At 38.1% G+C, this 15,941-nt stretch overlaps 1 protein-coding gene across 1 annotated transcript; it reads right to left on the reverse strand.

Annotated features, from left to right (window-relative positions):
• Positions 1-284: 284 nt before the first annotated feature.
• Positions 285-13,857, reverse strand: MRPS31 (mitochondrial ribosomal protein S31; the record flags this gene model as incomplete). The annotated part of the gene is made up of 5 exons (XM_010287364.1): positions 13,664-13,857; positions 12,815-12,973; positions 7,844-7,990; positions 4,714-4,787; positions 285-428 (listed from the first exon to the last, which is right to left on the reverse strand). Coding segments are annotated over exons 1-5 (661 nt in total), but the record flags the coding sequence as incomplete, so codon positions are not given.
• Between the last annotated feature and the right edge of the window lie 2,084 nt (positions 13,858-15,941).

Here is a 15,941-nt window from a genome sequence, read left to right on the forward strand (position 1 = left end):
AAGGAGGGAAGGAGGGAAGGAGGGAAGGAAGTTCTCCCTTTTTTGGCAGCAGCCAGTGCTCAGATCAGCCAAACCACCTGCAGGACTTCACCTGAAGAGTGCCAGAATGAGTTCATCTGAAGCATCTCTGATTTGGGATAGTTGAAAAGTTGTATTTGTTTACTACTATCAAATGCATGACTCAGAGCTGAAACACTATGTTAAAACAGGTAAAGGTCATAACATGCTCGAGTTCTCAAAAAAGATAAATACAGACAGATAATGAAAGTTAACAGTGAACGTACCAGCTTCATTGTCAATTGGGAACTCCCACAGTATTCCTTCTTTTGTCCACTGGATCATCTCCTCAAAACCATTTCGGGGAGGCTGTGCAGTTATGGCTGCAATCTCCTTTGCAAATTCCAGATCCCAAATTGTTGGTGAAGATACTAAGAAAGAAATTTTGTAAAGATCTGTCAACATGCCAAAGTCTTCTCAGTAACTAAAACAAAGTCCTTTAACATTAACCTTTACAGAGACTAATACTTTCAGCTGTGCAAATTCTTCAAACTTAGATGCCAGCATCACCTTTCACAAAAGAGAATTCTCTGTTAAGATGAAAGTCCATTAAATTCTCAAATGTCTGGTGAAAATGTATTCTGAACTCCTAGGGGACAATTTATTTTTAAGCCTTTCACAGAGAGCAAGAATTTAATTTTTCCACGTTTTTTTTTCCCCTTTTGTCTTTCACAAATTGTACATACGACAAACTCTGAGCTTGACTGTTACACTCTGCTACAGGAATCTTGCTTACTACAGAAGCTTTCAGGTACTTCACAACTATACTGTTCTTCAGGGAGACAACTCAATCTACAAACGATGGCAATTCCTTCCCCAACACTCCCAAGTGTCCCAGCTTTTGTCTCATGGGCTTGAGAAATCCTGATTTCCCCTTCTTCTCCAAAAGTCAAACAATCCCTTTAGGGATGCATCTTTCCTGATGCATATAATTTTTTTTTTTTTTTTAATCAAAGTGTACTCATATGGCAGCAGAGTTACTCTTAAGGAGTTCCTGCCCCTCCACCCACGAGAACTGGTCACGAGCCCAGACTGAACGACATTGCTGAAGTGAAGGGAACAAGCTGTTACCACAGGACAGGGAGGAACCACTGGGAGTGCCTTGGGCTGCTGTCTCATGAGCTGGCCTAAGTCGCGCTCTCCTTTGTCTTCTTGTCTCCCCCAGTTATCAATTCACCCTAAGCTCCTTGGAACAGAGATCTGGATGTGAATTCAAATGTTACAGTCCATTTGAAGTGGATCGTGGTCAATCAGCTATTACTTTACTACTCTTAAGTATCTGAAACAGATATAATTTCATCTTTTGTCTTGGTGGCTTACAACTCAACAGGATTTAAAAAAAAAAAAATCACCCCCTTCCTGTAAGAAAAAAAAAATAAAATGAAAGGGCAAACAGTATTTTTACATACCAAAAAGTGCTTTCATTTTTTGTGTTAAATCAGAAGATACTTTTTCAAATAATTTCTTACTTAGCATGGAAATTTCCATAACTATATTCCCTAGCTGCCTACTTTGACTTCAGGGCTGAAGGCAGGAATAAAAGACAGACAAAAGACAACACGAGAAACCATATCAGAACGCAATTATTGTCCACATCTTAAACAATACCTTCTAATAATGTGCTACTAACAAAACTTCTAATAAGAGAGAGCGGAAACTAATTTTTCAAGCTTGCAGTAAAGATGATAAACATTGTGTTTTCACCCCTGTGACAAAGAAATTAATACTAACATTTTATGTTAACAGTTACGAATAATTTTTTCAGGATGCCAATTTACCTTCCAGTTAACATTCAGGTCTTCAAAATAAATATTCAATACATAACATAGAACTTGCTTTACTGTAATGAGTTAAAATATTGTTTATACATTATCTCCACTAATATAAGCCAAGAAGGTGAAAGCAATTGAATCAAAATTGTCAAGTACACGCTTGTATTTCCCAAGATGAACACAAAAAAAATTTTTGTCATCAGGCTCAGTCAGTAAGCCAAGCAATAAGCTTCCTGGCTTACAATATATTGTAGATTTCCTCAGGGCTACCACGAATCAAACAAGGAAACACCACAAAATATGCTGAAAGAAGTTTATTTTTTAATATCCAATCACAAATCCAATAAAGGCCACTTGCTCTCTTACACAATTTGTGCACATTAGAGTTTTGTGTTAAAAAATGTATCTCAGCTTTTTACCTGGGGTGGCTACTATGTGCCGCTGCATCTGCATTGTGCTCATGTAAAAAAGAAAGGCTAAATTCTCAACATCTTACCTGAGTAAATTTGAGTCAACTCAAACACCGGTTACTGAACATTACATTTGTCAAGATAGCTAGAAACAAACGCTGCATCATGCATTATGTATTTATATGCAAAATGGACCGATTTTAAGGAAATTGGCAATCTTAAAAGACAGCAAATTGAATTCCATTCTAATAAGCAACTTTCATAGTCCACCACAGAGGTGGCTACATTCAGAAAGTTCACATTTGTTTGAAAATATGCAAATAGCACTGTCTGACAGTTTACTAAAGAAATTAAATAAACTCATTAATTTCTCCCTGCAGTTTCAAGTGTAAAAAAAAAAGGGAGAGAAAACTACTCAGCTAGAATCTGGCAAAAGCTAATAGACCTACTCTTGAAATGGAAACAAGTACATATCATTTTCTAAGCCATCAGAGAGGAATACTAATTCTCCTGCAGGTGCTTGCTTTGTATATAGTTCTAAGTCACTACACTGGAATAAAGTCTTTTTTTCCAAAGCGCTTCAGAACATCTTAGGTAAACCAGCATATTAAAAGTCAGTGCTAACAATGCACAGTTTCATCGTCCAGAAAGAAAAATGAGAGAGGGAGTTCTTTAAATGACTTGCGCATAATCACACACTCTTAGCCAAAGCCCAGTCTGTAGAAAGTCTTCATGTGTGAAAGCTATCCCCCTTATGTGGCATTAAGACTATTCCTGCACTTCATATTCAGTGAATATGAAGGTGCGTCATACCTGTTTTGCTGTTGTTTTTTTGGTTTTATCTTACATGAGTTTTGGCGTGTATATTTACTGGGTAAAGAACTGGTTGGATGGTCGCATCCAGAGGGTAGTGGTCAATGGCTCTATGTCCAGATGGAGACTGGTGATGAGCAGTGTCCCTCAGGGGTCTGTATTGGGACCAGTACTCTTTAATATCTTCATCAATGACATAGGCAGTGGGATCAAGTGCATCCTCAGCAAGTTTGCAGATGACACCAAGCTGCGTGGTGCAGTTGACATGCCTGAGAGACTGGATGCCATCCAGAGGGACCTGGACAAGCTCGACAAGTGGTCCTGTGTGAACCTCCTGAAGTTCAACAACAGGGTCCTGCAGCTGGGTCGGGGCAATCCCCAGTATCAATACAGGCTGGGGGATGAAGGGATTGAGGGCAGCCCTGCCCAGAAGGACTTGGGGGTACTGGTGGATGAAAAGTTGGACATGAGCCAGCAACATGCGCTTGCAGCCCACAAGGCCAACTGTATCCAAAGACACGTGGCCAGCGGGTCGAGGGCAGGGATTCTGCCCCTCTACTCTGTTCTGGTGAACCCCACCTGGAGTCCTGCGTCCAGCTCTGGAGCCCTCAGCACAGGAAAGACATGGACCCGTTGGAGCAGGTCCAGAGAAGGCCACAAAAATGATCAGAGGGATGGAACACCTCGCCAATGAGGAAAGGCTGAGTTGGGGTTGTTCAGCCTGGAGAAGAGAAGGCTCTGGGGAGACCTTATTGCAGCCTTCAGTACTTCAAGGGGGCTTAGAAGAAAGATGGAGACAGAGTTTTTAGCAGGGCCTGTTGCAATAGGACAAGGGGTAATAGTTTTAAACTGGAAGAGGGTAGATTCAGACTAGATATAACGAAGAAATATTTCACGATGAGGGTGGTGAAAACCTGGCACAGGTTGCCCAGAGAGGTGGTAGATGCCCCATTCCTGGAAACATTCAAGGTCAGGTTAGACACAGCTCTGAGCAACCTGACCTAGTTGAAGATATCCCTGCTCATTGCAGGGGCGTTGGACTAGATGGCCTTTAAAGGTCCCTTCCAACCCAAACTATTCTATGATTCTAATATATGTGAAGAGCTTTACAGTAGGTAAAGCAAGGTGTTGTTTGTCAGCCACTTACAAGGATCTTTCAAGGTACACATATAACACTAAACAAGAGAAGGCCACAAAGCAATCAAATGCATGGTCTTGGTTTTTTTTCTACCCAGCTTATGCTTAGCCACCTGCAGAGCATGCTTGTTTCCCTGGTATCACAGCCTTGTGTTTCTTTGCCATAAAATGAATGCAGCAAGTTTGCAATTTGACTAAATAAGCTATTGGAGCCAACGTATCAATTCTCCAGGCTAGTTTTACAGTCACAGAAGAAAGACTGGCCTTAGTGACAAAAAGCCAGATTTACCCTTCAGGTTCCGTAACAGAATGTCCTGATTAATACAGAAAACATTAATCTATTATACTTCATGGAATTTTGCTTAGTAAAAAACAGAGTTACATTAAAGTATTCATTTCTTTTACAGGTCTGAAAGCAGGACGTTAACAGGTCATAAGTCTCCTTCACAACAGTGAATCTCTTGATATTCTAAAAATTCAGAACTTGGCTTCACTGGGTTTTTCATTATTGAATTTCCACTAACCTGTTTTCAGTGCGTTTTCTGTTTCTGTAGAAGCCTTAGTGAATATATTAAGCCTCCTTCCTACTTTGAGACTTCTATAAACAAAAAAGAAAAACGGTATTTAGTATTTCACAACACTTCACAACATTGCCAGATAACAAATTTAAAAGCACAAAATATTCTCATAAACTAACAGATCTCTGGAGGGTAAAAAAAAAAAGAAAAAAAAAAGAGAAAGTGACTCTCACTAAGTCCTCAGGCTTTTAACCACAGAAAGTGTTTATGACTGCTATTCATCTGTAACAGAGCTCCCCAAAACATTTCCGTGTGAAAGAACAAGCATAAATCAAACATTACATTTGCAGCCATTTTTTACTGAAATATTTAGGAATCTGAACAAAGCTAAACAGTATCAAACCACAGCACTCAAGCAATTTTACAAAGTTGCAACTAAAAAGTGAATCTGGTGATTTGCGTTTTTATCCTGTAAAAAATATTGCACAATTCATGAAGAGAAAAGGCAACAGCTAAATCAAACAATTCCTGCTTTATGACATAAATAGCATTTTTGGAACATTACACAGCCACCTTCTCTGCCATATGGCAAACACTCAAAGTACATCTGTATGATACGTTTTAAATAGTATCACCTTTATGCTCTCTTCTCAACATAGGAATATTTCACTCTGACCATCTATTTTTAATCATGTTTATCTTTAGCATAAGCCTATACTAAAAAAATAAAAAAATCCAAGAGTTAACAACTAATCAAAATAAATTTTCTTATAAATGGAAACAAAGAAAAACCAAGTGCCTTTACTGTAGAACACACTGAACTTAAAAACAAATTATTATTTTAATCAGATAATTTTCCAGGTGTACACTGAAATTCTAAGAGATCCTACTTTATGTTATTACATATTCACCGTTACCCTGGCAATATTTGCCCTTCCTGACCTTAACATTTCACCCCTCTGAGTTTACTGCAGATTTCTGATGGCCACAACTACTTCTGCAAACCTGCTCTTGTCATATTACATTTTACTGATGTAACTACCCTGGATCTAATTCAGCACAGAGTAATCTAATTACAGAGCCTTAAAAGAATGTTGATTTAGGACTATATTTTCCTGTCTGTGTGTAACTCCCAATAAGACTGGCCGAAGATACAACGATAACTTGGAAGAACATTTATCTTTAAATTATTCATTCAAATTAGTATGAAGCAACATCACTCATTCCACTGAGATCTACTAACTCAATTTAAACTTAGATAGTCTTCCTAACTCATTCTTTTCATATTATCAATAGGTAAGTATACCCATTAGATTTTCAGGGATGCAGGAGGAAACTTAGGATTGAAACTGAAGACAGTTTGCACATTAAAGGGATTTTAAAAACTATTTTAAGGTACTGTTCCTGAAGTTATATACCAAATACAGTTTCACCACACAAAGAGGGCAAGACAGCTTCTCAAGATACCATAAATTTAATGTTCTCAAACATAAGTGAAATTCACTTTAATTTGCAGTATGTTAATAAATGAAAAATGTAGCAAAAAACTAAAATAATATACACTGTACAAGCACATAACAGGTCAGGTTTTCAGTTTATACTTCTAGATCTTATTATTTACATTCTTTCAAACTTTAAGGTGTTGGATTAAAAGTTTTTCAAAGTATTTCTTATAGTCAGTCAAGAATCATAGCCTAATAACAAAATTACTTTCATGTGACTACCAACTATATGATAATTATCCCCAGATTAAAAATATCTACAGAGCTATTCAGCAACTGATAATTAAGGCAGTTCTCTTGCTTCTCAAACCAGCAGCTTATAGCTGAATGAAAGTCCCAGGACAGAAACTAGGTCAGAAGGGCTTGGTCTAGAACCTTGTTCCACCTCTTCCTTTCAACTTCCATTACAAGAAGCCCCTCTTACACTTTTTACAAGATCTGCATCAGGAAAACAAAACACTGTTTGCGGACTGTATAACACTGAAGAGGCCCAAGACCCATACTGCCCTAACACACCTTAACAGTTTGGTAGTTCAAGAACAAGCAGTTACTCGGAAAGATTTCAGCACGCAGGCTAAGTTCTTCTTATGACTAGCTATAGCCACTTCTTTGAGGTTTTTGCATGATCTTCATGGCTCAATTCAGGTGTCCCAATTTATTGCTTATGGGAAGTCATAATCCTCTGTTTATGATATACTGAAATAGATGTCTCAGCCTAAGAGGGCAGAATATTGTACAACTACTCAGCGATACATTTATGCTTTTTTCTTAGTTATAAAAGTTCTGTCTTCAGCATCATCTATCCAAACACAAATGGCTCCCTCAACTTCCAGCACTTAACCCCAAGAAAAGGGGATTAATTTGCAAATTAAATTAATGATTAGAGAAGTTATCTTACTAAAAACAGATAAACTAGAGAAAGAACATACTGAGAAGGAATGTGATGATGAGCTGCCATGGGAAAGTCAGGACTGCAGGCAAGAAAGCATAGTTTACAGGATTAAAAAAAATAAAATTTAGAAGTACCACTTAATTCATTAAGAAACAGAGTGGCCACATAAATCAGCAGCAAAATAAATTTAAGGGGTACCCTGAAATCATCACATAAATTATACAGTTCATGTCATAGACAATTACAATGTCACAGACAGTAGAAAAATCAATTACAAAATGACTTATCAGTTGCAACAAGGTGGTAAAAATAAAAAATAAACACTTTTAAATCTCTTTAAAAGCCCAAGAAAATGGATGAAACTTTTCTAAACATACAACTTTATCAAAGCCTCCATTTCCCAAAAAGTTAAGAAAGTGATATAAAATTGTATTATGCACAAGCAAGAATAATTAAAACTAGTTTAAAACCACAATTACACTTCAGCACCACATATTTTTAATTATCTAAAATTCAGTATTTAAAAAGTGCACATTATTTCATTAGTTGGTTAAGTTTAACTAATGGGTTCTCAGAAGTTTATTTCATTGCTAACAGCACTTTTCTTGAAAACTACTTAAATAATTTCTTCAAGCTCTGAAGTATCACTATAACATGAATATGTACGACTAAATTTAAAATATTATCCACTAGTAATTTTTTTGCACATTTCTTCTGTTGGAAGGGAACACAACAAAAATACCTTGTGGAGTCAAAAGACTGAGGTGAGAATCTTTCAGGCTTGGTTCTTTGACCATCTTCATCCAACTCCAAGGAAATGCGATTGGATATCCTCACACTTCTCTGAGCTGGGGACTGCCTTTTAACTGCCATTTCTGAAATAACGTTGCTGAAATAAAAAATATGAATGTAAAAATTCAACAAATCAACAGAGCAAGGAAGTTTGTCACATGTATTAACCAGAAACTCTACTCTCAATTGCTTTCATAAGCATCTATAAGACAGAATTATACATTCATCACAAAATACACCCATATTAAAGTCATTAAACATTCAAGTCTTACTTTTTAAACTACCTCAGTTGTTATACTTTATATAGATTAATGAAAAACACTATTTTAGCCTACTAAATCTAAAAGAAAGTAAAAGAAAAATTTCATACATCTGTATACCAATATTCAGAGCGCGCCAGGTATGTTTTGCTTAAGTAAATGAAGGATTTCTCTGGATACAAAGGAATACGCTGAAATAGGGAGGTAAAAATCATTGTTTTTTTGGACAGGAACCAACACTGCACAGGGACAGAGCTGTGCTGCTGCAGACCAAAAGGAAGCTTGCCTTCACACATCAGCTGACATGGGTCAATCATGCCACCCTAATAAGTAGGTCACCCTTCCTGATCCACTGCAATCTGCTGCATTGCATAATCATATTACAACATTAACAGACCACATCTTTCTTCGTAATTCTGTAGTCAGAATCAAACATGAAGAGCAAACATTCTGATCCCTTCCGGCACTGCATGCAGCTCATTCTGAACACAAAGGGCAAAACACTCTACCTTTCTGCCTCTGCCGATTAGTCCCCTTAACTGGTAAGTCTGTTGGTTGGTAAAGACCAAGCTCATAATTATTCCTCACAGCTATCCTCTCCTCCCAACCGCTTCCAGTAACATGCAGTCATCCAAAATGGCAGCACTCAAGTTTTAAAGAGAAAAATACGGTCTCAAAAAACTAAAATAGGCCAAGTCAAAGATACTGCACAAAAATCTGAATTTATATTTATGAAAATAATGAGTTCAAACTATGCTTTTGTTAGTTTAAGTCAAAAGATTTTATTAACAAGAAAGAAATACTTCTGGAAAACTGTAAAAGCTAATTGCCACAGCAACACAGTAGGATTTTTCTTCGGTCTTAGATGTGGTTTCGAATGGCAGAACAAGAATAGCATAGCTCTTCAAGTACCTACTCTGAAAGAAAAGCATTTGAAAACAAGTTATAAATCATTTCAATTTAATCTTAAAGAAAAAACAATCTCAGATTACTTGCGTATCTCACACTAGAAATTACTCTATGAAGTGCATACTGGCATTAGGGAGCTGGTGTTGGGCCAGAGGCTTGACACACTTCTGAGGGTCAAGGGGACATAATTCTTAAGGTCAGCCACACACAGCCCAGCCCAACGGCTTGACTCAGCTGGGACTTAAAAGGCTGGAGTGTTCTCGTGCTTCAGGGGGATCAGGCTTCCTCAGAGAAGTTCTTCCCACAGCCAATCTTGATTGATTTGTGGTTTTGCACAGTAGGTCTGGACAGACTATGCTACCAAGCTATCAGAATATGCAGTCAATGCTATCACATTTCTCACTGGGAAGTCCTAATGTCACCCCATCATTGGTACATGAACATTTCTGGCAGCAACATTCATCACTCCATCGTTAAAAGTGCCCCTGCATTAACTAAAAATAAAACTACAAAAATGTTTTTAATGCCTTTTGTAATGAAAAACATCAGATTACAAAGTCATATTCCAACCCCAGTGTACCTACAGTAGTTAGGTATTACATGGTATTACCTCATGTCTCAACATGAGGTTAAAAACCTAAGTTCCTAGATACTTCTGCCTTCCAGAGATGGGAAGAGGTAGAGCTTTTGTAACAACGACAGATTCTCTCTCCTTCCTGATTACCAACTAATAATTATAATACTAAAAATGGAGACCCAAGGAGCTTTGGATATACTTTAGCCTAAGCTCTGAATTACTTTTCTTTTTAACCCAAAACAGGAGCTGAAATTTCAACTTGTAGTGCTGCAGATTTTATTTTGGTATAGTGTTGTTGTAATTTCCACTGAGTGAAACTTCATCCCACACAGAGAAAAATAAATTCCTCTATCGTTAATATTTTCCCCTCCTAACGAACACGCTGTCCTCACACTGTCTACAAAACAAGGCAATGAGACAACTGCATACAACAGTGACCTCTGGAGGTCATGCCACAATCCTGGAAAAATAAATTAGAACGAACCAAAAGATCCGGACAACATACAACTTATTTCATACCCTCATAAATCTTAACAGCAGTATCCCAATTTTTTTTGAAGTTCAGCATTATATGGCTAGTAGTAGTATGGCTTGTGAGGGTATCTCATTTTTAAATAATTTTAAATAGCAGAGGAATAGATACCGGCTTTTAAAATGTGTTAGCATAATGTGTGCAAAACCTTTATAGAAAAAAAATGAAAAGTTAAAGAGCCTGTATGCTCTTGTTGTCAAATTAAATTTAACACAAAATAATAATGTATCAATAAAAGTAATTCCTTTCTAATATGTTAAAAGCATTTTAGTGCCTTGTGTGGACTGAGGTTTTCTGGAGTATGAAGCCATGCCCAAGAAAGTCTGAGTGCTGCTGGGCTTTGAAATCAACACTTTTAAACACTGATCCAGAAAGTTGAAAGTACCACATTTACCTCAGAATCTAACTGTGGAAGGTTACTATTAACCAAATTTTCAGTCATGAAAATCAGCAGGAGTTGCTGGTCTTTCTTGAAAACTCATCCACTGATAAGCATTTCAAACTATTACCTAACTATTAAGGAAGAAAACAGAATTTTTCAGAATATGGGGTGGGGAAGGAAGAATGTCTATTCCCAGAGGCAAATAAGCTAGCTCACAAAGCTGCCTCAGGGGGTAGAACTTGCCAACTCAAAGCACAGCAAGCCAACCACGACATTCCTAACCAACCAAAAAGGCTGCTTTTGGTTGAGGAAAATGCATTCTTGTAACCATTTTTCTAACCATAGTGATTCATCCACAAGCATGTTATAAAATATTATAATAGCACATCTTAACCCATCGATTAACTATACAGAAGTACCATATAGCTTCAGGGACTTCAGCTTTTACATTTCTCAATAATTTAAACTCTCTTTCAACAGAAATAAAGCAGATTTGCTTAGACTACAACTTCCTTCCACAGCAGCCACAGTTAGGTAAGTATTTCAGGGTAAGTGCAAGGGGTGGCAAGGAGAGTGAGTCCTTGATGCCAGTATACCATAAAGGTGCGTATGAGGCGTATGAGGTTAGCCAGCCTCAGTAGCTCAGTCAGTATCGGGACAGTTCTCCAACATCTTATCAGGTACTCAGTTAGGTTCTAATCACATTTAAGTTGGCCACCCACAGCTGATGCCATTATAAAGACATTTGTGTACTCTGCTCTTCTAAAAGCCCCAGTGACAGAAATGGAACAACCTCACTGGTAATTAATAGTTTAATGAACATATGCTTTATATAAAATAGTCCTTGTTTGCTTTCCTTACCTTAGGAAGTGTCTCTTAAATTTTTGGTAATACTGCACACACACACAAAAAAAACCCACATCAATTTTACATAAACCAGCCAGTCCTCTCACCTTTAAAGCTACTCATTTTAGCTCCAAAAGCCTACGGTGAGATAAGCTTCTGTAAAGTTGTCAAGATCTCCTATATTCAGGCTCAAAGGACATTATGAAAACAGAACGCACACACACAGCTTGCGTGTACTACCTAAAATCATACTTCCTCCTCAAATAGCACAGACTTCACACATTTGGAGAGAATTTCATTCTGCTCTCCACAACCACCATTCACACTCTTGGTAGAGAATCACGAATACAGGCTAAAATGGAAACTTGAATAGTTCCTCCCTTTTCCTTTACAATTTCTGAAGAACATGCATTTTGTTTAACAAAGTTATTCACTGAGGATTGTGCTTCCCAATCTATTTGCAACCATCTAACTCAACGTATTTGCAAGCATCTGTCACATTCTTCCTTAGTTTTCACTCACTTCAACTGCAAACATCATTAGCTTGTTGACTGCTCTGTTTGCAGTTCATTGATAAACATACAAAGCAGATCCTTACCTGATCCCTAGAGCAACGTACAAATAATAATACATGGGTCAAACTTAAATCCTAGCTTGGGACAAATTCATTTTCACAGAATAAATTAAAATTACGATAAGCAGCTTGCTGTTCACACTGCAAACAGTCAAAGAAAGGTTCCACATTCCTATTCTGCTGAAGACCCAATTTTCTGCTTAGTTCAGCATTTCACCTGGATTTAATGCCTTATTTTCTCAGTAGTTATCTGAATACTAACTGAAAAAAGAACGAACTGAAAATCTGTCTTTAGCCATCATCCAAAAGAGCAGTATGCACAACTGTGTCAGTTTCCAAACAAATGTTTCTCATCTGTTTGAAAGCTACACTGGAAACAGAATTAAGCCAAGAGATGAGTTTCTTGGGTTGACTGGAAAGTTTTGAAAGGAAGGGCGGGACTATAAATAGAGCTGCTCTAGTTCAGTTCTGCAGAGCTGTCATGAAAATTCACCAGTCCAGACACAACGTCTGAAAAGTCTACAAATCCATCCATTGTATGAGAATTTCGGAAGCTTGAAAAAAAAAAAAGTTATTTTGCTAGCCTGTCCAAGAAAGTAATAATCCTGGGCAGGAAAACAATTCCATTTCTGCAAAACCATTTTAGAATGAGGATGACAAAATTTAGGGAGTTTGGTATAAGGAGACCAATGATTTTCCCGTTATTCATTAATTCCAAGGATAACCTGTCCAAATACATCTTTTAGCGCCATCTTTCCAACACAGAACCCAGCCACCTTCAAGATGACATTGCAAAATCAGAATTTCAAACATTATCAAGAATAACATTCAATATACAGACCGTATGTTAACAGTTCCCCCCTTTTTCTGTTTATCTGTGGTTTCTTCGTGTCTTCTAAGTTGTGCAAGTAGTTCTGAGACTGTCTGTTTCTTGTTGAGTGGTAGGGAAGACGCAACTGCAGAAGCAGCTTCCATGAGTTCTGGATTTAAAGGCTTTTCTCTGTAAAAGACACAACAGATATGGAAATATAAAAAAATAAAAGCATTAATATATTTAAATTGTCATTTCTGTACTGTCATTTTATGTCATAATAATTCAGAAGTTACAGTTATGCATTATCTCAAACGTGGGGGTGGCATGGGGGACAGCCTGGCTTGCCCTACATTGCATGAATCATCAACCACCAAATGACATGAACAAGCTCTTGTTCTCAAACCCAGGAAAACGGCAGCCCTATGCCACTGCATAGGGATGTGAAGCTTGAAGACCACAAGCAGCATAGACCTGCAGGGTTATAAACACGATGTAACACATTGCAGAGAGGAGCCGCTTGCAAGACTTGACAATCATAAAGCCGTCTTTATTTTTTTTTCTTTTTCTTCAGTTTTATTGTATTTTATCTAAACAATATTCCCCCCTTCCCCCCATTAAAATAACTTTACACAGGCAGACACTGGCACTACCTTTCAAGAGTCTCAGTGCAGAAAAAGGCAGAAAGCATACAACATCTTTTGTCCAGATTCTCCCCTGTGATTTACTGCAATCTATGTCTATGCACTACATTCGCTTACAAGATTCTTTTCCATACTTGGAAATGGCATTTGACGCTTTATTTTATCCTAGGTAATGAAAAAAAAAAAGATTTTAAAAAAGGAGAAAGCAGGCTAAGAAAAGTTCATTATACTTTACCGGTGGAGGTCTTGTGTAGTTCTCTGAGGCATAGTATCTTCACTGTCTGAGCCTTCCAGCTTGTTTGTGGCTTGCTTTTTGATCTCACGTGTTTTTAACTGCTGGAGTTTCTTCCTGTAGCTGACTTCAACTTTCATATTACCGATAATGTCTAACAACTTCTGCTTTGGTGTTTCTGGTGTTCCCTCCCGACTCTTTGATGCCGCTTCAGTGGTGCTGTCTTTGGAAGAGGTAGATTGATCTTTCTTAGTAGAAAGCACACTGCTTGTGCTGAAGAGTTTCTGTATTTTGCTAGATTATACACAAATTTAAAAAAAAAAAATCAGAAATTATAAATAGGATCCACGGCTGAATTTTGTAAGCCTACAAAAAAAAAAACCCAAACATTAGTTACAACTGTCTAGGCCTAATTGAGTGCAAACTGATTATGTTAAGTACATGTCAAATGGGTACCTTTTGACTTTTGAGAAGGTCTAGGGCACTATTTAAAATTCTCCATTATTTATGGTTTCTTCATCTCAAAAATCACGTTAACAATTTTATTTCCTCCACAAATAAACTGTGCTTAATCTAGGAACTTAAAACTTTTGAAGTACCTCTGCATTCAGTAGCAGACTGAGAGTTTGAATCTACTGGTACCTGATACTTAAATGTATTAGTGTTACAGAAAACTCACTTTAACTCTTAAAAATGAGGCAACAAAGAGATCACTCCTAGCTGCCTGAAAAAAGACTGTACACACACCTTTAGCTTCATATTGTTTCACACTTGCGGCACTACTCTGGATCACATCCCCCCTGTCCTATGTCCTGCAGTATAGCAGATAAGCATTTGTGCAGCCTTATGGGGAAATGGATCCTGCTGCAAGGTAACCCAGTTACAAACAAAAAAGTTACTTTGGTTATTTTTGCATCTGGAACAGCTCCTCTAACTAGTTTATCATATCACTGCAAAGAACCTAAAACTGGCACAGTGAAGGTGAGGATGTGAAGCCAAGGACAGCGGGGACCTGCTCGGGATATTGCTGCAACACAAACACAACTGCATTCTCTGGAAAAACTATCATAAAATTCAAAGAACTGTTCTTTTTAACATTCTAAAATGAAATCTTTAAATCTCTAAATACAAAACAGCTTTTTTGTTTAAAAATCATCTTCAAGCTACTAAAAGAAAAAAACTTACAATTAATTATTCATTTTGATTCAAAATAAAACACTTAAATCTGATGGAATTTTGACATACCTTCCCCCCCTCACACACACCTCTGGCTAAAAAAAGAACAATCTGCTAGTATCAGCAGGCACCACATCATTACTTCAGTCACTCTGCACTTAATAAATTGTCAGCATTAAATTGTCAACATTAAACCCTAAATTTCGATGTTGAGAAGCAACAGGAAAATTTAAGCAAAGCTTCAGAACCACATTATTGAGAAGATGGTAGGAGTCCTGCTGTTTTACACTGAGCTGTTCTCCACAGATCTTTTTCAAACACATGCTTTCCATTAACTCAGGCTGCATGCTCCCTAAAACTATTTATCCATTCAGAGCTCTTCGCTTACAGTGTCAGAAACACACAGCAAGACTACAAGCCTTAAACATTTTGAGCCAGTGGTACATTGCAGTTTGCATTACTGTATTTCACCTACCACCAGGTTTATTTTCTGCTCAGAAGCCTAGCTTTATAAAGCAAACACAGCTACAAAAGACGCCAAGCTGCTTTATACATGAGGCTACCACAGTACCAGAGCTTGTTCAAAAATATCGAGGAGCTTTGAAACAAACAAAAAAAAAAAACACACCACAACTGATTTTTCATTAAAAGCTGTTAAAATCTTCTACTAAAAATAAAAACAAACTCCCAAATACTACTTTTAACCAGTGCTTTGGGCATGTACCTCTGCTAACAGGCAGCACCTGGTAGACACGCTGTAAAATTACGCTCAGGTCACACATGCCGTCCACCCCTCTTCGCAGACGAGAGGACGGCAAGGAAAGCAACATGAGAAACACAACCGAACCGCTCCCTTCTACTTGACTTCACCTTCCTAAAGACTTCTGCCCACTGCACACAGCCCCAGCAGGACAGACAGACTCGGGCTTGGCCTGCGAACTGCCCGAGCAGGTTTAAGCCCCGAGGCACCCGGGAACAGGGCGGTGGCGGGCGGGCCGCAGGCACCTCACCGAGAGCACGGGGTAGGCCCCGCACCCCACCCACCCGGCCCAGGAGCAGCTTTCCCCGGAGAGTCAAGCAAACCCCGTCCCCTCAGAGGGCCGCG

This window comes from Phaethon lepturus, unplaced genomic scaffold (genome assembly GCF_000687285.1).
Source record: "Phaethon lepturus isolate BGI_N335 unplaced genomic scaffold, ASM68728v1 scaffold23285, whole genome shotgun sequence".
Classification (NCBI taxonomy): domain Eukaryota; kingdom Metazoa; phylum Chordata; class Aves; order Phaethontiformes; family Phaethontidae; genus Phaethon; species Phaethon lepturus.